This window comes from Lepus europaeus, chromosome 2 (genome assembly GCF_033115175.1).
Source record: "Lepus europaeus isolate LE1 chromosome 2, mLepTim1.pri, whole genome shotgun sequence".
Lineage (NCBI taxonomy): Eukaryota > Metazoa > Chordata > Mammalia > Lagomorpha > Leporidae > Lepus > Lepus europaeus.
The window spans coordinates 147,192,432-147,217,204 of NC_084828.1; the positions used below are offsets into that span (position 1 = coordinate 147,192,432).

The 24,773-nt window shown below is 44.8% G+C and overlaps 1 protein-coding gene across 14 annotated transcripts in view; it reads right to left on the reverse strand.

Moving 5' to 3' along the window:
* Positions 1 to 2,673: 2,673 nt before the first annotated feature.
* CEP63 (centrosomal protein 63) overlaps positions 2,674 to 24,773 on the reverse strand; it is a 49,000-nt gene continuing 26,900 nt past the window's right edge. For 8 of the 14 annotated variants that reach the window (XM_062214406.1, XM_062214421.1, XM_062214342.1 and 5 more), the window contains 9 exons: positions 18,475 to 18,708; positions 18,089 to 18,228; positions 16,463 to 16,600; positions 14,499 to 14,613; positions 12,754 to 12,951; positions 11,267 to 11,353; positions 6,740 to 6,945; positions 5,469 to 5,748; positions 2,674 to 3,147 (listed from right to left, as the gene is read on the reverse strand). In XM_062214406.1, coding sequence (XP_062070390.1) covers positions 2,989 to 3,147; positions 5,469 to 5,748; positions 6,740 to 6,945; positions 11,267 to 11,353; positions 12,754 to 12,951; positions 14,499 to 14,613; positions 16,463 to 16,600; positions 18,089 to 18,228; positions 18,475 to 18,708 — 1,557 coding nt within the window. In that variant the 3' untranslated portion in view covers positions 2,674 to 2,988. Of the gene's footprint in view, positions 3,148 to 4,138; positions 4,315 to 5,468; positions 5,749 to 6,739; positions 6,946 to 11,266; positions 11,354 to 12,753; positions 12,952 to 14,498; positions 14,614 to 16,462; positions 16,601 to 18,088; positions 18,229 to 18,474; positions 18,709 to 24,773 lie in introns of those variants that run through there. The other 6 variants (XM_062214447.1, XM_062214413.1, XM_062214368.1 and 3 more) reach the window with 5 other exon arrangements.

Consider the following 24,773-nt stretch of genomic DNA (forward strand, 5'->3'; position numbering starts at 1 on the left):
GGGGCTAGGAGATTTTAAGGACCATACAGAGGATATTCCCAAGACTGGTTGATGAAGCATTTAATGTGAACCAATCAGGGAGCTGGAAGGAACTGATTGGCCCAGGAGAGATGTAAATGAGGCATTGAGAGGTCTCCAATCATGGAAGCAGTTGCTTAAGTGAGGGATAGAGGTGTAAATAAGGGGATTGAGAAGTGACCATTTTGATTGAGCTAAATTAAGTCACCAATCACCTAAGTCCTTTACAGAAACCTGTTGTCTGATGTCTCTTAGGTCCTCCAAGACTCATCTCCAGACGGCAGGGAGGTGCCGCCCTGGTCCCGTCTACCTGGCCTGGAATCGATCTCCCTGTCAGAGGAATTTTATCCACTGCCTCAAATTCTGAGCACCGCCTAAGTGTGGGGCTTGTGCTGGTTGATAAGGCTCCCAGCATGCACCACACTAAGTCCTTGCCTTCAAGGAGTCTGAAACAGACATAAGAATCTTAGTCAAGGGGCCGGCGCTGTGGCTCAGCGGGTTAACGCCCTGGCCTGAAGCGCCGGCATCCATTATGGGCACTGGTTCGAGACCCGGCTGCTCCTCTTCCGATCCAGCTCTCTGCTGTGGCCTGGGATAGCAGAAGATGGCCCAAGTCCTTGGGCCCCTGCACCCAAGTGGAAGACCCTGAAGAAGCTCCTGGCTCCTGGCTTTGGATCAGCACAGCTCTGGCCGTTGCGGCCAACTGGAGAGTGAACCATTGGATGGAAGATCATGCTCTCTGCCTCTCCTCTCTCTGTGTAACTCTGACTTTTGAATAAATAAATAAATCTTTAAAAAAAAAAATCAGTCAAGTTAAAATGTGGATAGTGGAGGACGTAGCTCAGGGGACTAAGCTAGAGGAACCAGAAGCAGGTCCTGTTGCAGCAGGGAAGGGCTGGAGCATGCCAGGCACAGGTGAGGAGAGAGGACTCCAAGCACACAGCAGGCGAGAGTCCCTGCTGTAGTTTGCTCGCTGCAAACAAGAACCAGCACGGGTGGGCACGGTGAAGACGGTGCAAGGTGTGGCGTGCACAGACTCTGATTACAGAGGCCCCGCAGGCCGTGACAGCTCATTTGAAATTGATGTTCTGAGTGCTGAAGAAACCCCACAAGGGCTCTGAGGGAGGCAGCACTGCCACGGCTTCAGTTACAGTTCTAAAGGGTAACTCTTGGTGCCAGGTACTGGGGACACCAGCGAGGATATTGCTAGAAGCTGGGTGACAGACTGCCGCCGTTTGGGTTGTGGTGGAGACACGTGATCGGATCTGAGACAGATCTGGAGGCAGAGGGGATTGGGTGTGGAGACATCAAGGAGTGGCAGACATGATGTGATGTCCCAAGATGGAACCTCAGCAAGAGGGAACATCAAGAGTTTGCCCTTGAAAGTGTTAAAACCAAAGACGCTTTTCAGGCATCTGGTGAAGATAGCCCATGTGCAGCTACCTCAGCAGAGGTCAAGATTAGTTCTGAACACAGAGTTAACTGGCCTACAGATAGCACGGAGAACTCGAGAATGGAATGCAAACTTCTAGGAAGGGCTATGCAGAGAAAACTCATGTCAAAGCCCACAGCAGGGGGCGGGGGGGACAGCGCTGTGGCACAGCAGGTAAAGCCACCGCCTACAGTGCCAGCATCCCACATGGGTGCTGGTTTGAGTCCCGGCTGCTCCGCTTCCTATCCAGCTCTCTGCTATGGCCTGGATCCTTGGGCTGCTGCACCCAACTGGGAGACCTGGAAGCTCCTGGCTTTGGCCTGGCCTGGCCCCGGCCATTACTGCCATGTGGAAGTGAACCAGAGGATGGAAGACCGTTCTCTCTCCTTTTCAAATAAATCTTAAAAACAGATGGAGGGTTTGCTCGAAAGGAAGGAGGAATAACAGGATGCTTATATCCTGACGGAAAGACCCACGGGAGATGAGATGGAAGAGCTGCAAGCAGCAACAAACCCACTCCCTCCACCTTCTCACCTCTAGCACAGGCCAATTCCTTTGCTCCATTATCTCCCATGATTCTCAAACGCTGGCACCCTCCAGGGCCCTGGGCCTAGCATCCTGCTCGTCTCTCTCCACGTCCTCCCTGGTACCTTGCCAAGCTCTGCTGTTTCAAACGCCTCGCAGATCGCTGTCCCGTCTACCTCTCCTCAGCAGTGCTCACGCTGAAGATTCTCACTGAGAGCTCCGCGGGCACCAACACCAGAGCCAGCCCTTCCCTCCCTGGCCTCTCTTCTACCCGAGTTTTGAGCCAGACAGGGCTCCACAACCAGCCCAAGGGGCCAGCAAGTGGGAAAGCCAATATATCAACACAGGTCGGCCTGGCTCTTAAACACAAGCTCCACTACACTTCCCTTAAAGTTAGTTCCTGTAGTTACTTCTTTTTAAAACACATCACATTATGGGCGCCGGGTTCTAGTCCTGGCAGCCCCTTTTCCAGGCCAGCTCTCTGCTGTGGCCCGGGAGGGCAGCGGAGGATGGCCCAAGTGCTTGGGCTCCTGCACCCACATGGGAGACCGGGAAGAAGCACCTGGCTCCTGGCTTCAGATCGGTGCAGCGCTGGCTGCAGCGGCCATTTGGGGAGTGAACCAACAGAAGGAAGACCTTTTTGTCTGTCTATAACTCTACCTGTCTAATAAGAAAAAAAACACACACACACACACACATCACAGAAATCTTTATTAGTACAAGCTATTCATACTGAAGTCGGCAAGAGAAAGTATCGCTTTATGATAATAAATATTCGTATAAGAAAAAAGTCTGCAAAGTGGTTTATTTTCACACGTTATTGCTGGAAGAAGTCCTTCAAACAAACCAGTGCACTGTAAAAAGTCAGAGGCGTCCGTGTTTTCGATTTCATCACCACTGCTTTAGTATGTATTATCTGTAAAACTTTATGTTTGTGTTTTTAAAGAGCTGCTAGTCCAGATGACAGTAACTCTCGGGTGTTTACACGTGCACGTTTCTGACTTGCTCGGAGGCTACATTCGGGTTGTGAACTGTCTCACTGTCTTTTCACTCTCTCTTTTTAGCTCTTCAATGTGCGCATCCAGTCGCTCCAGAATGTGATGAGACCGCAGCTCCTCCTCTTCCAAAAACCGGGTAGCTATTGAGCCAAGCGGGGACACAGGCAGAGAAGACTACAAGAGAAGCAAATTTTGACGTGTGTAAGCACAGCATTATATCTCCAAGACACATAATTCATGATACTTCCTAACTAGCAATATCAAAAGGGGATTATTGTTCCTCTAAAGAAATCTTTGTTTTCAATGATGACAGTAAAACAAAAAATCCACAGAGATCTCTCCCTTCCTGACCCAAGCTGTGTCACTACAAAGTCTCATCTAAGTACGAGCATAAGGTACTAAGCCTTGGTCTGAGACTCTCAGCTTAGACTAGCACAGGCTAGCACCTCTGATTCCAAAGTCCAGCATTTGAAACGCTCTGAAGCAAACTCTGAGCACCAGTCCGATGCCACAAGTAGGAACTGACACAGCTGACCTCATGTGATGTCTCACAGTTAAAACACAGGTGCACTACAGACGCTTTGTAGGATTACCTTCAAATTACATACAGTGTGCATGAATTCTATAAACATAGGTTCCAACTCCAAGATAGCTCGTGTATGTATGTAAAAATATTCCAAAACTTAAAAAAAAAAAAAAAAAAAAAAACCACGAGTGCAAAACACTCTGGTCCCCAGCATTCTGGATAAGGGATACTCAATCTGTATGTCCTCCTACACCCCAGAAGAGAATATGTCTATGATGTAAAACTCATTTTAAAATATGAATGCTATTTTCATTTTAAAGCACAGAAAAACTACCAATAATACATCAGATGCCAGTTAAAGTCAGTTATTTTTTTCTCTTCCAAAATTCCAGCCCACAGTCCTGTCTGAAATCTTTGAGGCCACTGGAGTTCCAGAAGTCAGATTTTCTAAAGGTGATACAGGACATACGCCATACGCACTGCTCCTCGCCCACAGCAGGTGCGCTCTGAGCTGTCACGGACACAATCGTGCCCTCAGAGGAAATACACACACACACAGTTTACAATCCTAAATCATAAACACAACTCATCCTAGTCTGTGTTCTTTATCTTACAAAAGAGAAATAAGGTCTGAAGCACTAAGTGGCTCTCCCACTAACCAGTTTGGAGCTGGGGTTCAGGCCCACGCCGGCCCGGAGCTGAGCTGCAGGTACTACACTGTGCCAGCCCCGGCAGCTCCGCCTTGCTGGACCTCAGCTGGGGACTCAGGTCTTTGGCCGCCCTGTGCATGTCCATAGGGGACTGCAGAAGTGCCACTGAGAGCAAAGAGGTGATTACAACTGAAGTGTAAGGATCAGGCTGATTCATAGACACAGAATCTACACGAGGGCCAACTGCACTCCCCTCGTGGAGCCCAAGGTGACACCCCACACCAGCAGAGCAAAGCCGTGTGGACACTCACACAAGGGGGTAGGTCTACACACACAAGAGTGCCTCAGAAAGTATGTGGGGAAGTGAAAGCAAGATTTTATTTTGCTGTGAAAAATTTTGAAATCCATGCATAATTTTCTCACAAAACACATTTTCCACGTACTTCTTGAAGATGCCCTGTATGCATGATTTCAGTTTTTAATTTTTTCAAAATTCCAAAATAATCTTATATTTCGATTCTACTTTTGCACAAACTTTTTGAAGTACCCTTATCATATCAGGAAGGTTTTGGTGCCAAAAAAGTTTTGCTCTCAAACTCAGGAAGGAAGTTAGTTTTCAGGGCTTTTCTTGGATTTCAGTATTATATTGAACTGAAGTGGGCGTTTAATTTCAAAACTAAAAGAACACCTTTACTTGGGCCTGTTGCACATTAAAAAGCCAAAATACCAAACTTTTACCGAGGTCCGACCACAGCTGATGACAGGAAATGAGTGGCCGAGGCAAGTGCTCCAGGGAGAAGGCAGGCGTGGCAGAGCCTGCAACCCTGTCGGCACAGCATTTAAGGCACCTCCAGCACCAGGTCCCTGCAGTGGGCCCACGCCAGGCCCTGCGCACGTGGGATGCACTGGCCTCCTCCACCTCCACCCCCACCCAGCCATGTCCCTGGCCCTGATTCACTGTCTGGGCCTCTGGACTACCTTCCTAGAACTAAGCCTCCCAGCACAAAATTGACCTTCTCTGAAAAAGGAAGGGCACTTCCAATTGGGATTAAAGACAAATGCATCCCTATAATTTCCGTTTGTATCTCAGAACGGGTATGTATTTTTGAAGTCTTGGCCGAATGCATCTGCACAAGCAAAGCCATCAAGACAGCGTGGAGACACCCGAGAATGGCAAGATGCACTTAGGGGAGACAGCCAGAGGGAAACAAAGAAAAACAAAACCAGAAAACCACACTGGTTTCAATAAGTAAACCAAAAGAGAAAGGAAAGGGATCTAAGTAAACTAAGAAACTAGTCAGATTGGAAAGGTTCCATACCGAAGACATAAACTCCTCTTGGTCATTCATACTCTCAGATACACTGTCAGAAAAGTTGGCTTCATTCATATCTAGTGTGGAAGGCAAAGAGTGAGTCTGACACAGAAAGTAAGAAGGCAAAGAGACGGTGGAGCTGCAAGGGCTGATCGGAGAAGTCAGGGGGCTGAGGACCCTGGCCAGGGGCTCAGGGCTGTCCGCCGGCTGTCCTCGGGGGGGATGCCGACCTGCTTTGTAGTGCTCAGTCTTTGCCTCACCAGGCCTGCGCTGGCTGTGGGTTGGCCTGGAGAGTGGATTAGAAAACAAGACAAATAAAACACAACATGAGCACCCACTCCACCAGAGGCTCTGGACTTCTAATCCCCACTGTGAGCCCCTGCCCTCACACAGTCCATGCTTCCAGAGTAATCCAGCGTGGCTTGTGCTGCGACAAGGGAAGTGCTGTGCACACAGGCAGGGACCCAACCTCACCAGGCCCTGGAGGTGAGGGTTGCAGAAGAGGGAAGGTGGGGTTGAGGGTGCCAGCAAAGCCTTTTGGTAGAAAAACATGTGAGTTACATGGTATAAGCTATAATCAGGCGGCTTTTCATTGCATGCTTACTTTTTAGGGCAACAGCCTATAACAAAGCGACCAAAAGCTCAGAGGAAGCTTTTAATTCTACTCCTTCTGGGGGCAAGTGGGCTTGAGGAGGTGGAAGGCAGCACAAGGAGACTCGGGAACACAGCCGCTGTGTCCACCCACAGCCAGAGTGCACAAAACTAAGGCTTCCACGAAGTGCTCTACCACCTGCCCCTGGCTCTTTTTAACCTGATTGTAGCTTCCCTTGTGCACACGGTCCTGCAGAATTCGAGTCCTTTCATGTCTCTACGCAGAACTTATTCTCAAAGAGATGAGAATTAGAGTGCAACAGGACACATTCGAAATCATCCTTAAGGGTGGGCATTTAGCCCAGAGGTTAAGACACGGGTTTGACAACCACGACCCATGCTGGAGTGCCTGGGTTCAAGTCCCAGCTATGCTCCTGATTCCACCTTGTCGCCAGTGCCTACTCCGAGAGGCAGCAGGAGACGGTTTAAGTACTTGGGTAACCCTGTTAACATGGGAGACCTGGACTGAATTCCTGGCTCCCAGCGTCAGCCTCCCCCAGTCCCCACTGTTATATATCCGGGAGTGAACCTGTGAATGGGAGATGTCTCTATCTCTGTTTCTCTTTGAAACGAAAAGAAAATTTAATAAATCAATAAATACATAAATAACTCGCAACAAATTTTACTTGAACTCCGTTTCCTCGAACTCAGCTGTTCTGCTCTGTGTTGGTTTGAAAGTTCTGTCAGGTTTTTTTTTGCACATCTTAGTAGAAATCTCCAGCTGAGATTTGGTATCCAACAAATCTTTCTGTAGTTGCTGATTTTCGGACACTAATTTATTTAATGCATCAATATAATTCTCCTGAAGATCTGCTAGTGAGATCTCTTTTGCCTGATAAAAAAGAATACCAGAGTCACTTAATTTGTACAAGAATACATGTGATCTGTGATATTGCTGGTGGAAAAACTTTTTTTTTTTTATAGTTCCAACTAATCTATGGCTTTACTTTAGCAAAACTGAAGATTTTTTTTTTAGTCCTCTTGAAACCAAGAGAAAAATGGTTCCGTTTCTTGGTGTAACTGGACTAGGAGGCTGGAAGCACAATGAGCTTCCTTATGTGCCAGAGGACACCCAAGGTGCAGGAGGAGGATGGGACTGGGAGCGGGGAGGCTGTGGTGAGAGCAGAAACGGAAGACAGGAGCCAGCAGCCTGGTCCTTCTGACCAGCCCAGGATACCCAGAGAAAACCCAGACACTTACTTCAAATAAAAAGACTGTCTTAATAAACCACGTTTTATATTTTTAAATTTGAAAAGCAGAGAGACAGAGAGAGAGATTAGAATGAAAGTTTCTGACAAGGAATTCTGGCTGACAGGAATAAGTAAATACTCCTTGTTGTTAAATGCTTTTACATAACTTTGGCATCTGTTCTTACATGTACATTTGGATAAAGCAGAACTCAAGTACAAGGACACTTTAAAAATTTCATGGAAAATGGTGTAAAGAAGTAAGTCTGTAGGGTGACGTTTGGCCTGGTGGTTGGGACGCCCATGTCTCCTATCAGGAGGCCTGGGTTTGATTCTTGGCTCCCTGGCTTCTGATTCCAGCTTTCTGCTGGTAGAGCCTCCAGGACGTGGTGCCTGGGTTCCTGCTGCCCACACTGGAAACCTGGAATGAGCTCCCAGGCTCCCAGCTTCAGGCCCCCCTCTGCCACTGCAGGAATGTTGGGGGTGGGGGGAGCTGGGGTGTGTGGACTGGTTGATGGGAGCTCTCTCATTCCCTGGGTGTGTGTGTGTGTTGTGTGTGTGTGTATCTCAGCTTTTCAAATTAGTAGATTTTCTAAAGATAAGTTTATTTCAGTGCAAAAAATTTTGAAATCCATGCAGTTTTTTTTGTAATGCATATTTTCCATGAACTTTTTGAAGGTTCTCTGTATATGGCAGGAATTACTGCCCTGGTCTGCTCTTAGTTCTGTGACATAAATTATATTGCTCTTCAATTCTAGGTAGTTCCTGGTAAAACAGTACCTGAAAAAATGGTAGACTGGGCCATTTTTTTCTAATGACAAAATGTTTTAGCTAGTATTCTGCAAAATTATGGTGATCTTTGAAGTTTAATGTGCTGTTTAGCTTGCTCCTTTCTGCAAAAAATCTAAGAAGAGTAAGACGGTCAAGAGGGGCCTGGAAAACAGCTTGCCCAACAAGAATATAAACTCTAAAATACACCTGTTAACCACCTGTTTACTAGCAGAGCTAATGAACCAGAGACCTTTCAAACAAGCCGGCACCAAGGCGGGGTCTCGGAGAAGGGCATTTGCGGGACATTAGACAGCAAACTACCACCCATGGTTAAAAAACGGCCAATAATTTACAGGAGCTGTGGCTTTCATTATGAAGAGCATTAGAGAACTGATTCAAATAGATACTTCAACCCAACATTCATTTGTAAAAGTAATTCTCCCTCCCAAGGCAGTAAGAGGCAAAAGAGCACTTTCTAATAATAAATCTTATTAACATGTATAACACACTCACCCTGTGCGTAACCTCAAAATCGGAGCGTGTTTGAATGGCTGACAGGCTTCCCAGCAGCCAGAGTCTGAGGCATGACATCATTTAGAACACACTTTTAAAACAGACAGTGCCTTTGTCGGGCACCTTTTAAAGGTGTCTCCAAGTTGTTCTTTTATTAACAGCCCTTACGGATCGATGAACGTAAAAGGTAAAAACTGGGTAGCAAGCCCATGTCAGATGGAGGTCTTCAGGAGAAATTCAGCTGAGCAGACATCTCTGCTCACAGCCTGGCTTACGTTCCCCTGAGGGTCCCCCACTCTCAAGTATGAACTGGTAATCACCTCTTACGTAAGACTCCCTCGATAAAATACTGACAAACACTAAGCCTTTGGAGGATTCTGGAGAGTAAATCAGGTTAGTTCTTGGATTTCTCCACTACTAACTTAGTAGTGGCTTTATCAGGACATAGAAAATCATTTACCATCCATCCATCCATCAATCCATCACCCATCTTTGCCCTTACAAAATGTCTAGCTGTTGTCTCCTCTTCTGTTTTTTCCACCCTTGTGGGATGGAATTTTAAAAAGTAAAGATTCCTCTTATTACAGTTTTAGAGGGATTTGGAAAAGCAGCACAATAAAATGAGTATTTTTATCTGCTGTCTTAAAGAACAGAATCATATTTTATAGAATGAGTCCCAAATTAGCCAATAAACACTTGGATATTGCAAACACTGCAATAAGCTACCCATTCACTCCTACAGACTGCAAACTGATAAGGGCGCTCCGCAGAGGAACGCAGCAAGGACCAGTCTGACCGTGCTGCTAAGCTGTCCTCCACAAGGGCTGGGTCAGTTCACTTTCTCCTACAGTGGAGGGGAGAGCCTGTTGCCCACCTCCTTGCTAACACAGGCTGGTGTTTATCACCATCATCAGGGAGGCTGAACACTTCTACGAATAACCTATGTCCTTTGCCCATTTTTCTGGTGGATTCTCTCTCTTATTTTCTAGGGAACCCTATACTCACATATTAATATCTTATATTAACTTTCTGTCTGTTTATAGATTGTTTTTTCCTTATTATGTCTTTTTTCATGGGATCTTTTGCTGTCCAGAAATTTTACATGTTTATACTGTAAAATCTTTATGGCTTAAAATTAAAGGACCTTACCCTTATAAAAAATTATACAGGGGCTGCTGCTGTGGTGTAGTGGGCTAAGCCTCCACCTGCAGTCCCAGTTCGAGTCCTGGCTGCTCTACTTCCGATCGAGCTCTCTGCTATGGCCTGGGAAAGCAGCAGCAGATGCCCCAAGTGCTTGGGCCTCTGCACCCGAGTGGGAGACCCGGAAGAAGCTCCTGGGTCCTGGCACTGGAGCTGCTCAGCTCCAGCCATTGCAGCCATCTGGGGAATGAACCAACAGATGGAAGACCTTTTTCTCTACCTCTCTGTGCCTGTAATGCTACCTCTCAAATTAAAAAATATATATATATATACAAATAGTCTGCCATTTTTCCAGCTGAAATAAAGTACTTTCCACACAATTGTGTGGAAATAAATTCCACACAAGCCTTGTGGAATTTCTTCCACCCTAGCCTCCACAATCTGACTATGAAATTAGGATTAACTGGGAGCAAACAGAGAGCACTGTGTCCCTATTTACCCTTTTGGAGACATACACTCTGGAAGTACAGAAAAAAAGAATTTCTGTAATCTTCAGAAATTTGACCCAAACCATGGGAGAAAATGGGTGTGAACAGATTAGTCACTGCGAATTCTAAGAATCCGGTAAGAGATTCAAAAAGCATCGCACTGCTCAGCACTCCCGTGGCCACTCCTGTCCGCCCGCTGCCCAGACATCCGTGCTCACGTCGCATGCTCCTCGCTAGACCACAGCGTTTCTCATGGAGAACCCGGCCTGTCTACCGGTGTGTCCATATGGTCCCTCCTAAACACAGCGAACAGGAAGATCCCAAGTGAATTCTGTCTTGTAGAAATAGAACTAAAACTGGCTGGCGCCGTGGCTCAGTAGGCTAATCCTCTGCCTATGGCGCCAGCACCCTGGGTTCTAGTCCCAGTCGGGGCATCGGATTCTGTCCCGGTTGCCCCTCTTCCAGGCCAGCTCCCTGCTGTGGCCTGGGAGTGCAGTGGAGGATGGCCCAAGTGCTTGGGCCCTGCACCCCATGGGAGACCAGAATAAGCACCTGGCTCCTGGCTTTGGATCAGCGCAATGCGCAGGCTGCAACGTGCTGGCTGTTGGTGGCCATTGGAGGGTGAACCAACGGAAGGAAGACCTTCCTCTCTGTCTCTCTCTCTCACTGTCCTCTCTGCCTGTCAAAAATTTAAAAAAAAAAAAAAAGAACTAAAACTAAACTATTCCAAAGATGACCTGCTTTAGAAAAGATATCATAATTACAATTGTAACAACTGTCATTTCTCACTCACGTACTAAGCCCTAATTCTCTCTCCCTATGTCCTCTCTTCCCAGAACACAGACTGTGTGGTAGAGGCTTCCTGCTCCCGGAGAGCACAGCCATATTGTGCTAACCTCCTTTATTGTTCTGACTTCATTTTATTTGAGAAAATGTCTTCAAAAGGATCACTCTACCAGTTTAATCTTAATTCTCTCTTTATTACATCATTATTTACAAAGTGATGTTTTTAAAGGCTTACAGAGTAGAAAAATGTAAGGTTCTATTCATGTACCTCACGTAAGCCCAATTCCAAGTTCATTACTGTTTCAGAAAGACGACGATTTTCTAACTTGAGTGACTCCAGCTGACTCAAAATCTCCTGAAAAGGGAAAAAGAGGAAAACAATTTTTTAAATGTAACAAATAAAAAAAAAGCAACTTACAAAATTTTTCCATGTTATTTTCATTAGGCTAGCTTAAAGTCCGTATTTGTACTTAGATATATAAATACATCCTAAAAATATACTTTAAAGGTGAATTAAAAGGCATGTAATTCAAATATTTTTCCGAGATGACCCGCCTGTGAACAAGCAGCAGAGTTCCGCGCCCTGGCAAGTCCCCCCCTCCCCTGCTGGCCTCACGTTTAGCTCCGCCCTCAACACCAGGCGGAACTGCTCTTTCAGAAAACGGTGATGGAGCTCCGTCTTCATTCTAAGCTTCCGGCCTGACCTCCTGCCTTCCCTCAGCTTCCTTCCCCCTTGGCAAAAAGTATCCGCTTTCTTTCTTCACTGCTACTTCTTTTCAACTCCACTCCAACATCTCCTTCAACAAAGATGAGAAGTATCCTAAATTTGGTGCTCTTCACAGTCAATGCTTTCTCATCATAATCTCCGAGTCTCTCAGGCGATCTCAAATGCCAGCTTCATGCAAGGATTCCCACAACTAAATGCCAGCCCTAATTTAAACTTGAACTACACGTCTTCTGTGGAACTGACCACTAGGCGTTTCCATACAAAAATTCCATCCTTTATCTTAAACCACATGTGTCAAACCAATGTCCTCTCCACAGCTTCCTACTGCGTGTACCTGTCAAATTCATCACCCTCCCCCAAACTTGCTGTCTGTTCTCTACTACATTAAAGAGCACCACTTTCTACTCAGCCACCCGAGCTGAGTGACATCTTTGCCTAGCCCTGTCTACTTACCCTCCCTGGCCAATCAAATGCAAAGTCCAGTCAATTTCACCAGCCGACTATCTCCAGAACTCATGGACTTCCTTTACTCCCCTTGTGCATGCCCAGGCCACCATTTTACTGCTAGACCGGCATCTGCGTGGTCCCTTTGCCTCCTTGCATATTTTCCATTGGACAACCTTGGAGTCCTTTACTCCTGCTGTTAACTGACCTCCAGGAGCTCCAGATCCCACTGGCTCTCCTCCCACGGCTGACACAGCCCTCAGGAGCTAGTCCCTGCCTTCCACTCACCCCACTTGTAGGCCAGCGTCAGTGCCGGCAAACACGCCCTGCTCTCCCTTGGAGACCTCTGCGTGTACCCCTGCCCTCTCTCACCCAGCTCATGCGATGCGACCTCCACACCTCTTCTGCCAGTCCCTCACTTGTCCCTGTCTGCCTCACCTCACCTCCCCACCACACTAGACTGCTTGTTAACCAGCACATCCGCATCTAAGAACAAGCTACTGAGTTAATATTATGCAAATTTTATCGTTAATAAATTCAATCTTCAAAGAAACTTCAAATACAAATTTTTGTTCCAGTGTCACCTTATGCTCTATTGCTTTTTCTTCTGCTTTTTGCATCTCTGCTTTCAGCTGCTTTTCCATGTCTGAGGAGGAACACTTAGCAGAAGCAATGGTGATATCTCGTTGATGTAACTCCCTTGTTAGCTGGGAGATTTCCATCTTCATTCCTTCTAAAGCAGAACTGTAACTTTGTTCAGTCTGTAAAATCTGTTCTTTCAACTACAAAGCATAAAAGGAAGCACCACAAGTTAAGAGAAAGCATTTACATAGAAAAACGTGCTAATGATTAATACAATAAGGTAATGTTTACCTTACTTCAAGAAATGAAATTTTTCCTAGATTAAACCTGCAGAAAATCAGCAATTTACCAAGCTGCACGGCTGTGCTCAAAATCAAATGGCTACACACACTACCATTTATGAGTTCTCAACACAGAGGAGAGGGGTTACTTGAACACTAAGGACCAGTGTCCACGTCCTTGCACACTTTATTTAGAGAACAGCACCTGTGTGTGACTTTCATTCCTTGCTTACCTGCAAATGTAGAAATATTGTGTGTTCGGTTTCCTATTCCATGGAATACTAATAAATAACAAATACAAGGATACAAGGAAGAGGCTAGGTGTGATCTCAAAGAATGAAAACAGGGGCTGGCATTTTAGCGTAGTGGGTAAAGCCACCACCTACAAAACTGGCATCCCGTATAGATGGTCCCAGCTGCTTCATTTCCTATCCAGCTCCCTGCTAATGGCCTGGGAAAGCAGCAGACGACAGTCTAAGAGCTTGGGCTCCTGCACCCAAGTGGGAGACTGGGAGGAAGCTCCAGTCTCCTGGAGCCCAACAGTCTGGCCCATTCCTGGCTATTTGGGGAGTGAACCATCAGGGTAGAAGATCTCTCTCTGTAACTCTGCCTTTCAAAGACATAAAATTAACCTCTAAGAAAAAGAATGAAAACATATATATATATACATGTCAACAAACAGGAGACCAGAGCCCATTAATGAAGAGACAAACAGGTCTGCATATCTCAATACCCAACGAGGACATTAACTACATCACTGCACAGAACATACATAATCATACCAAACTTCAGCCAATAAGAAAGTGTTACATGATAGTTCACCTAACATCTTTCTGAAAGCAAGAAAATGTTTAGCTTTTAGAAAAGTTTTCATCAAAACGTGTTTAAAACAAAATTTTAGAGCTGAAAGGGGGCAGACATCTATTATCTTGAACTTATTTACATCATATCCCTGGGGATGCCAAAGAAAGAAGGTTCTTCCCCTGCACCTTCCAGGTGCTCTTCTACTCCTGAACGTCATGTGGCAGGGACCCCACTTTTCCATCACTAAAAACAATCCCTGTAATCTCTTGGCCTACAGCTCAGTCCTTCATCACATACTACTGTGCACTCCCAAACACACAAATTTTTACCTTTTTTTTTTTTTTAAATCTGACAGATAGAGTTAGACAGTGAGAGAGAGAGACAGAGAGAAAGGTCTTCCTTCCATTGGTTCACCTCCCAAATGGCTGCCACGGCCGGAGCTGTGCGGATCCAAAGCCAGGAGCCAGGTACTTCTTCCCAGTCTCCCATGCGGGTGCAGGAGCCCAAGCACTTGGGCAGTCTTCTACTGCTTTCCCAGGCCACAGAAGAGAGCTGGACTGGAAGAGGAGTAGCCGGGACTGGAACTGGCACTCATAAGGGATGCCGGCACTGCAGGCGGAGGATTAACCAAGTAAGCAACAGCGCCGGCCCCAAATTTTTACCTTCTTAATCTCTGCCCTGTACTCATTGTTATGTATTTCCATCTTCTTCAATTCTTCATATTTTTCCATTAATTCTTGGCTCAGCTGTTTACACGTTGCACTCACAGATTCCAAACTATATGACAAAAATAAAATCACATATTTAAAATAAAAACTTTTAAACACAAATTGGAATCCTGAATTTACCTTCTTGATGTCCAAGAAAGATACTAGTATCTTGCTTTACACTCAAATGAAAACTCATTTCCAACTTCCTTATCACCAGAGACAGCTAAATCCAACTCAAACTTTAGAAGATACTTTTGACTTCTGTGTTTATCTATGTTCTTTCCCTCTGCTAAAAATTTAACCACTAGTGCAAGCGTTTGGCCTAGCAATTAAGATTTCAATTAAGGCACTCACATGCCGCATCAGAGTACCTGGGTTCAATTCCAGCTTTCTCCTAATGCAAGATTCTAGGGTATGATGGTGATGGTGCAAGTAATTGGGTTCCTTCTACCCACATGGGAGACCTGGATAGCACTGGGATTCCCAGTTTTAGCCCTGGTCCAGCCCCAGTTGTTGTGGGCATCTGTGTATCAAATAAATAAATAAAACTTTACTTGCATATAAATAAATAAATAAAACATAAAATAAATAAAACTTTTCTCTAAGGAGGTCCATCCCAGTTTGTTACCTTTACACAAGAATCAATTAACCCATCACATAGAAGAGCCCCGGGGTACCACACCTCCCCTATCCCATGGCTCATTTCTATCTGTTTGCGCCTAAGTTGATAAGGTTTCCTGTCTGTCATGTGCCCTTCACCATGCCTGATTTCTCAAACATCATCTCCTTGACCACAGGGCACCTCCTTCCCAGCCCAACTGCCAATGGTTAATACCCTTTCAAGAATCAGACCAGGGCTGGTGTTCTGGCGTATGGAATTAAGCCTCTGCCTGGGACGCCAGCATCCCATATGGGCACGGATTCGTGTCTTGGCTGCTCCACTCTGGATCCAGCTTCCTGCTACTGTGCCCCCAGTAGCAGAAGATGCACCCATGTGAGAGTCCCAGATGAAGCTCCTAGCTCCTGGCTTAGGTCTGGCCCAGCACTGGCCGAGGTGGCCATTTGGGGAGTAAACCAGCAGATGGAAGAACTATCTCTCCATGTCTCTCCTTTTCTCTCTGTAACTCTGCCTTTCAAATAAATAAATCTTTAAAACAAAGAATCACAGTAGCACTTACCAGATTAGAGCCACTCAAACTCTCACTCCTCTCGTCACCTTCCACACGATTTATTTCTAATCCTTACAGCTTGAATGTAATACTTTTTGAAGGATTTCCACTTTAAACTGACTAGTTAAGCTGCTCTCAGGTCTTTCAAAATGTTATATTTTCTCTCTCAACCTATACATTCTATGATTAAAATAACGTCTTGCACTTCTTATGTCCCCCCAAATTTGTCCATCATTGTCTTATGGTGGCTCCAGACAATGAAATGCTCAATACCCACCGGGAGACCGTCAGTACAGACAACTTTTCGAAAAATTTGGTGTGAAAGAAAGCATGACTTTGTAGATTAAAGGAGGGTTTTAATGATTTTTCCAAGATGGGCGAAATTACAGCATATTTTTTATCAGTCAAAATGATCATGCAGAACAAAGAAAAGCTGATGCTGGGGAAGAGGCAGGGCACAAGTGCAAAGCAGAAGTTGGGAGCACAGACCCTGTACCACCCACACATCCACAGTAAAAGATTAAGACCAGACATGGGCAGACTGACACAGCTGGTGGCAGGAGGATCAGCAAGTTCTTTTTAATTGCTTCTGTCTTCTCACTGAAGTAAGTGAGGCCATTTGTGGACACTAGAGAAAAATACTTAAATGCTTTCACTAAGATTATTTATTAGCTTATTTATCAATATGATGATCAAAAACTCATGTTAACAACTTGCAGGTTTGGAGGTGTGTATGTAGTTATCTACCTGCCTTCGAGACGGGTGACCTCCGCCTGCAGGAGCTCTTCACTGCTGTGGGTAAAATCCAGCTGGGAGAGCACACTGTCCAGGTCCCCCTGCCCTGGACAGACCTCCTTCCTTTCCGCCTGAGACCCCGCTGGTAGCCTGCGGAAGGACACACGTCACTGTTAAAAGTGTTCTGTCTTTGCAAACAAAAATAACGCACAACCAGTCTGCACTTCCCAGCTGTTTGGGGTAATTAAACGCTGTGGAACTCGTCTGTTTGTCTCCTGCCTTATGAAAACAACACTGAGACGGTACGGAGTCAAGAGGCACTGCTTCTCCAAAGACCCTGGATCAACTCACGCCTTTCTGAATTGGGATTTGGCCTGTTTTTCAAGGGAAAAAGGTCGACAAAATAACAAAAATCACTTTGTTGACACATGATACCTGAGCCGAGGAAATTGGGAAGGTACAGCAGAGTTCTGACAAGAGTCAAAGTGTGTACCAGCCTTGAATCAAGCAAAAGGAGCACACAGGATTAACTCCACTACAACACTCTTGCAATAATAATTCATATATAAAAATTAGTTTCAGCAATGTTCTTCAAAGGGTCAGTTCACAGCCTGGCCCAGCCCTAGCATTGCAGCCATTTGGGGAGCGAACCAGAGAATGGAAGATCACTCTCTCCCTCTATCTGTAGCTCTGCCTTTCAAATAGATAAAAAAATCTGAAAGAAAGGGGGGGGGGGGGCGGGGAGGCTAGCTCCCAGGCTGGCGGTTCTGCCAGTACTAATGACCCATTCTATGCAGAAAGGGAAGGGAAGGGGAGGGAAGGAGAGGGGAGGGGAGGGAAGGGGAGGGGAGGGGAGGGGAGGGGAGAAAAAAGGGGGGGAAGGGGAAGAGGGAGGGGAAGAGAAGGGAGGGAGGGAGGGAGGAGGAAAAGCCCTAGCTCCCAGACTGGCTGTTCTGCCAGTACTAGTGACCCATTCTTTTTTTTTTTTTTTTTTTTTTTTTGACAGGCAGAGTGGACAGTGAGAGAGAGAGACAGAGAGAAAGGTCTTCCTTTTGCCGTTGGTTCACCCTCCAATGGCCGCCGCGGTAGCGCGCTGCGGCCGGCGCACTGCGCTGTTCCCATGGCAGGAGCCAGGTGCTTATCCTGGTCTCCCATGGGGTGCAGAGCCCAAACACTTGGGCTATCCTCCACTGCACTCCCTGGCCACAGCAGAGAGCTGGCCTGGAAGAGGGGCAACCGGGACAGGATCGGTGCCCCGACCAGGACTAGAACCCGGTGTGCCGGCGCCGCAAGGCGGAGGATTAGCCTGTTGAGTCACGGCGCCGGCCACTAGTGACCCATTCTATGCAGAAAGGGAAGCCTTCTAGGAATCACAGAATTTTACCCAGAGTGCACCCTGACCAAGGCGTTTCTAACTTTCTGAACACCATAGTCTCTGCTAGGGCCCCAAACTGGAGGTAGAAAAAACCAACCACACAAAATTATGTAACACTACATAAAAAAATCTAACTCCAAAATTAAAACTGAGAAAACCTGCAATGTGATCAAGCACGAAGTTATGAATATACAATATTAAAACTAGTGCTCACACCAAACCACCAAGTGGGGAAGACAGGTAATAGATAAGACTGAATTAACCTTGGGGCTTCTGCTGTGCACTGAGAGTCAGCTGCCTTTAATCTGGCTTGTAGGCTTTCCTTCTGCAGTCTTGCCTCACGGATGAGATTTTCTTGGGACTGAAGACTGGCCTTCAGTTCTTTCTTCTCTTCCTGAAGAGCCTGCAAAATGCTCAGAAAAACAGTCAGACGTTATTATGATTTTTGGATTTCATGAGAAAAGGGAGCTAGGAGATCAGACTGCAAGTAACATAACAGGTACAATATTAGTAAAGCCATCAATATCTGTTCCATCAGCTACAGAATAGGGAAGAAACCATGGACTTCGGAACCTAGCTCTGGGCTAATGAACTTCTCTTAAATCTCCCAGACACACACTTCTTCCAGGTCAGTAGCCTTGAAGCACACCTCTAACAGTTTTTCAGACTCCCTCAACTTGTCTTCCTTTTGCTGCTGCTCCTGCAGAATGTTCATGTTGGTTCCAACCAAGTCATTGACCCTCATGGTCAAGCGCTCTATCTCCAGCTCGTTGGCACAGATGGTGTCGTTGGCCCGCTCCAGTCGGCTGCTCAGGTGCTGGATCTCTGACTGGCTGGACAGCTCCACAGACTCCAACTTCTGTTTCCGGTTGGCAAGCTGAGCCTAAGAAACACACAGATCATCCTTAGGTGAGAGGGAAATGATAAAAGAATAAATGATGAAGGAGGAAGACTTGAAGGAAGCTGAGTTTCAACTTCGTAACAACATAACGCTCACTGAAAACATAAATCTTTAAAATTACAGATCACAATTCCAGTGTAAAGAGCCAACAACATTTTACCAGATCACTACCACAATATGAAAGAGTCAACCCAAGTTCAGATTCACTGGAGTAACTGCTCCGTAAACATTGTCTCCAAACTTCCAGCAGCCCCAGGGCTTGGCAGGGCACAGCTGGGAAACCACTGCCCAGGAGCCAGGGGCTTCCTCCAGGTCTCCTACTGCTTTCCCAGGCCACAGCAGAGAGCTGGATCAGAAGAGGAGCCACTGGGACTAGAACCGATGCTCAGCCAACTATGCCACAGGCCCCAACCTACAGTCTTAAAGTAAGCTCAGTGTTGAAGTTAGAGTTTATCTAGTGGGTCTAGATTTACTCTACTTAAAAACTAACCAACTCCTGTTTTGAAGAACCAAGAACATAGCTTCCTTTTTGAATTTACTATTTCAGTCATATAAAAATACACGAAGTGTTTTTAAGTACAATGAAAAGGACAAATCCTAAATTTTCATTAACTAGCATGAACACAGGAGGCCTACACTGTCCACCCTGGCAGTCACTGGCTACTGGGCGTCTGAGCTGCAGCTGCTCTGAACTGAGTGTGAAACACACACTGCATTTCAAAGACTTGGTTAAAAACATACGTTATCTACTTACAAATGTTGCAATGATATTTCTGACAAACTGGGTTAAATAAAAATATTTTTAAATTAACTTTACCATTTTTACTTTTTAAATGCAACTGTTAGAACATTTTAAAATTATACACGTGACTCTTATTTATTTATTTATTTATTATTTGACAGATAGAGTTAGACAGTGAGAGAGAGAAAGGTCTTCCTTCCGTTGGTTCACCCTCCAAATGGCCACCACGGTCCGAGCTATGTCGATCTGAAGTGAGGAACCAGGTGCTTCCTCCTGGTCTCCCATGCGGGTGCAGGCACCCAAGCACTTAGGCCATCCTCCACTGCCTTCCCGGACCACAGCAGAGAGCTGGACTGGAAGAGGAGCAACCAGGACTAGAACCCAACACCCATATGGGATGCTGGCGCTGCAGGCGGAGGATTAACCAAGTGAGCCACAGCACCGGCCTCCATATTTTATTTTTATTAGTGTTGCACTAGGTAATCTCTAGAATAACTCTTTTAATACTAAATAATCATATAAATCATTTATAAAACAACTATTTCAAATACCTGGCTTTAGGGGTACTTTAAGGCTAACATGTTTTTAAATTTTTTTTTGTTTGCACTAACCACTGCCATTAATTTTTTTGAACCAGAAATTTCCCTTATTAATCTAACATTTAGCATTTTAATTAGGTTACTGGAGTGAGTGGAATTTTTTCAACATATAAATCACAGCAGATGAGGCTAAAACCAAATTAAGGAGGTAGAAAGATGTAGGGAGGTTGGATAATGGGTACCAAAATACAGTTAGAAGGAATAACCCACTAGGATGTTCTATAATACACTAGGATGGTTCTCGATTACAATTTGATATACAGTTTATAAAGAACTAGAACAGAGAGCTTGAAAGTTCCTACCACAAAGAATTGATAAATGTGATCATTACATATTCTATACACATATGGGACTGTTACACTGTACCCCATAAATATGCACATTATATGTCAATTAAAAATAAAAGTGGCCCGGCGCTGTGGTGTAGCCAGTAAAGCCACCTGCCGCCTGCAGTGCTGGAATCCCATATGGGTGCTGGTTCGAGACCCGGCTGTTCCACTTCTGATCCAGTTTTCTGCTATGGCCTGGGAAAAAGGTAGAAGATGGCCCAAGCCCTTGGGCCCCTGCACCTGCGTGGGAGACCTAGAAGAAGCTGCTGGCTTCTGGCTTCGGGTTGGCTGAGCTTCAGCCGTTGCAGCCATTTTGGGAAAGAACCAGCGGATGGAAGACCTCTCTCTCCCTCCCTCCCTCTGTAACTACCTCTCAAATAAATAAATAAAAAATTTAAAAAATAAATAAAATAGTGAAGAAGGAAAGAAAGAAGGCATGCAAGCTAGCTGGCAAGCAGGCAGGTGATTTCCATCACAGAGAGGAAACACAAGTGGGCAGCTAAAGGGTAGGAGAGAACAGGGAAGGGCTGGGGATTGGAGGCAGAATCCAAATCCCTGCTGGCTCTGGGGTATGTACTTTCTGGTGCTCCAAGGAAATGATTTTCCCAGACAGTGAAATTATTGAGAACAAACAGGATTTGAATCAACAAAGGTGTTTTATTTTCCAAGAATCCTAGTATGAAGGTGAGCTCACCTCAGACGTCAATCCCTAATCCCTAGTCCCTTACCGAACTCCCCATCAACGCCACCTCCAAATGCATCATGCAGGCCGCTGGCTTGCAGCACTCCCAGCCGGCAGCAGCTTGAAGAGCCTGCAGAGAACCCAGCTCCCTCTGAGAGCCTCTCTCCACTGCTGTGTCTGTGTCACTAGGAACCGTCAGCAGGAGGTCTGGGACATTTCAATTAACTCTGATAATTCTACCACAACACATTAACGTTTCAGATCCTCCTTTCTTCCTAAGCTGTATTTAAAAATCCAATGTGCATCCTCATATATATCGAACAGCAGGTTTAAAATTAACTCGAATATTATCCTATAGCTAAATATTTCAAAAGGAAAACATACATGCACCTCTACTTTCTCACACATTACCTAACAGCTAAATATCTTACACTCTGTGCAGGCTAAATTTTTAACTTTCTTTCAGATGTTCTCTGTGTTCGCCAAGATTTCCCCAGACCCTTCCTTTTCAAAACTGTATGACCTAGGGAAGGGGGAAGATAGCAGGTGATTTCTTGCTTCCTAAACAGAAAGGACCTTGCATTTTAAATTATACCAATCCTTTTCTTATCCTTATATAACCTCATTCTGTCACTGCATCTAATAAATCACATTGTTTAAAACTGGTACTTTTTAATGAAACACACTTTAATATGATAGAATACCCTCCATTACTTTTCTTTTAAAAATGTTGGCTAGTATATTCATTTATTATTCTGCATTCTGTCAAATCCTCAAGATGTAACAATCAGTAAATCATGTAGATAATCATTTGAAAAAAATTTTCACTTTTGTCAGATACCTTAGACCAAAACAATTTTTAGATATAATACAAATTAAATTATAAAGCAGTAGAAGAAATCTTGGCTTAAGTAAGAAAGTATAGTATGATATCAAAGATTGAAACCTTAAAGAAAAAAACTGACATAATAAGTGGTTCTAAGTAATTGTTTATAAAACAATATATTTTCATAAAACTGCTTGACAAAATTAATGTGAATTGGATAAACACACAACAGCAAAAGGCTCATAGTCCATACTCACTGTCTGAAGAGCTCTTTCAAAACAGTAAAATGTACACATCAAAGAAAAAAAGGCAAAGGACACAATTTACAAAAGAATGAAAAAGGCTAGAAAACAGATTAAGTGTTCAACCCCATTCAGAATTACAGAAATGCAAATTAAAAAACTAATCAGGTAGTACCATTTTTCCCCTAATTAGATTGGCAAAGACAAGTCTAAAATTCGGAGGAGACAAAAAAAAAAAAAAAAAACGGGGGCTCAATGTTGAGCAATGGACATTCTCAGATATTTCTAGAAAGTCTGTATCGATCCATCTCTGGAGAGCACTTTTACAATAGACATTAAAATACTTAAGTGGGTGTGGTCACAGTTTTCTACTGAGGAGCTTGGAGGTGGCAGATGGCTTGAAGACACGCTGAGGGTGACAATGGGATCCGGCGTCCTCAGCCAGGCCAGGACTTCCCAGCTTGGCAGTACACAAAAGTATATACTAAAATCTTTAAGAATGACTATTCTGGGCTGGGGCTGTGGTGTATCATGGGTAAAGCTGTGCCCTAAGTGGGCACCAGTTCAATCCCAGCTGCTCTACTTCTACAGCCTGGAAAAACAGTAGAAGATGGCCCACGTCCTTGGGCCCCTGCACTGATGTGGGAGACCTGGTAGAAGCTCCTGGCTCCTGGCTTCAGGCTGGCACAGCTCCAGCTCTTGCAGCCATCTGGGGAGTGCACCAAGGGACGGACGATCTCTCTCTTTCTCCGCGTCTGCCTCTTTGTAACTCTGCCTTTCAAATAAATAAATAAATCTTTAAAAAATTGAATAGAATACTGTATTTAAAAGTTCTTAGTATAGTTCTGTGACTTAGTAATAAGCACTCCAAAGGGCATCTTCAGAAAGCTTAGTGAGCTGATCACTCAGCACTCTGAGAGGGAGCCTTCAGACAGGCCATGGAAAAAGCATATGATTAAAAATTTCCCATCGATTTCAAAATGTTTACATGCCAAAAGAAACTTGTCAGGGCTGGCACCGCGGCTCAATAGGCTAATCCTCTGCCTGCGGCGCCAGCACACGGGGTTCTAGTCCCGGTTGGGGCACCGGATTCTATCCCGGTTGCCCCTCTTCCAGGCCAGCTCTCTGCTATGGCCCGGGAAGGCAGTGGAGGATGGCCCAAGTCCTTGGGCCCTGCACCCGCATGGGAGACCAGGAGAAGCACCTGGCTCCTGGCTTCAGATCAGCGCGGTGCGCCGGCCGCAGCGGCCATTGGAGGGTGAACCAATGGTAAAGGAAGACCTTTCTCTCCGTCTCTCTCTCTCACTGTCCACTCTACCTGTCAAAAAAAAGAAAAAAGAAAAAGAAAAAAAAGAAACTTGTCTCTTAATTTCATATTTCCATGAACTTTTTGAAGTACATTTTTAAATATTTCATGGAAAATTTCAAACGCACACAAGTACAGAGCACACAAGGCGCTAAGCCCTGTACGCTCGTTGCTCAGCTGCTGCCTGTTCACAGCTCCTTTCACGCACACAGCCCAGTCTTCCTATCAAATGTATGCAGTGCGATGTACGTTGTACACAGGCACTTACATCAAAATGACAATCGTGGTAAACATCTAAAAGAGAATTGTAAGTGACTTTATTTAATGTTCATTTTAGCTACATTTCCTCATTTTTCTAAAAGAACATGTACTGTGTAATTTTAATAGCTGATGGAAAGGAAAGAACTCAAGAAAAGTGACTTACAGAGTGAGAGTTATTTCTCAATTCTACTCTTACATGTTAGAAACACATAAGGAAAAAACTCATGCCAAGGAATTTTTCCCTGGAGGAGGGGCCATCCATGTGCCAATCTCTCGGATGTTTTATTGCTACCCTTCAGTGGTGACAAACATCTCCAGCCTGACCGGACTCTGACTACAACATCCAACCATAAGAACACAGTGGGGAAATGTGGACAGACTGGGTATTAAACTACACTGAGACCATATTAAGAAGTGACTTATTCTGTTCATGTGATACTGGCACACTGCAGCTAACCTGCTGGGAAAGAAGACAGCGTTAGTGCTAATAAAAAGGCAGGAAGGGTACGGTTTCAGTTCTGTAAGATGAAAACCTTCTGGGGATCTGCTGCCTGGCACTTCACACAGAGCTGACACTAATGTACCACCCACTTAAAAACAGTTAAGGAGGCAGAAGTTGTCACAGGCATTCTACCACCACCACAACAAAAAAGACTGGCAAGACAATGGTAACTATGAATGTCTACGGATGTTTACTTAAGTGTTTAAGAAATGAGGACCACACAACATTGGTCCACAGATTTTATTCTCTTTAGTTTGCTAAGGGAGAAAGAGAAACACATTTAGAAGCAAATTTTTTTAGTTGAAAAATCAGATAATTTTAGTTTAAACAAAACTATCAGAAGGATAATTCAAATAATGTTAGGAGGGAAAACAAATGTTGGCTCTTTAAGGGCTTCTTCTTCTAGCCCTTGCCAAATTATGATAAATAAAAATCCCATTTTTACTAACAATGAAATTTTAATTATGCAGAGTTGATCATCAAAAAAGTAATTTAAAACTGGATAACAGTAATTTGATTAAAGTATCTGCAATCAATTATAACACTCCGTGGATAAAT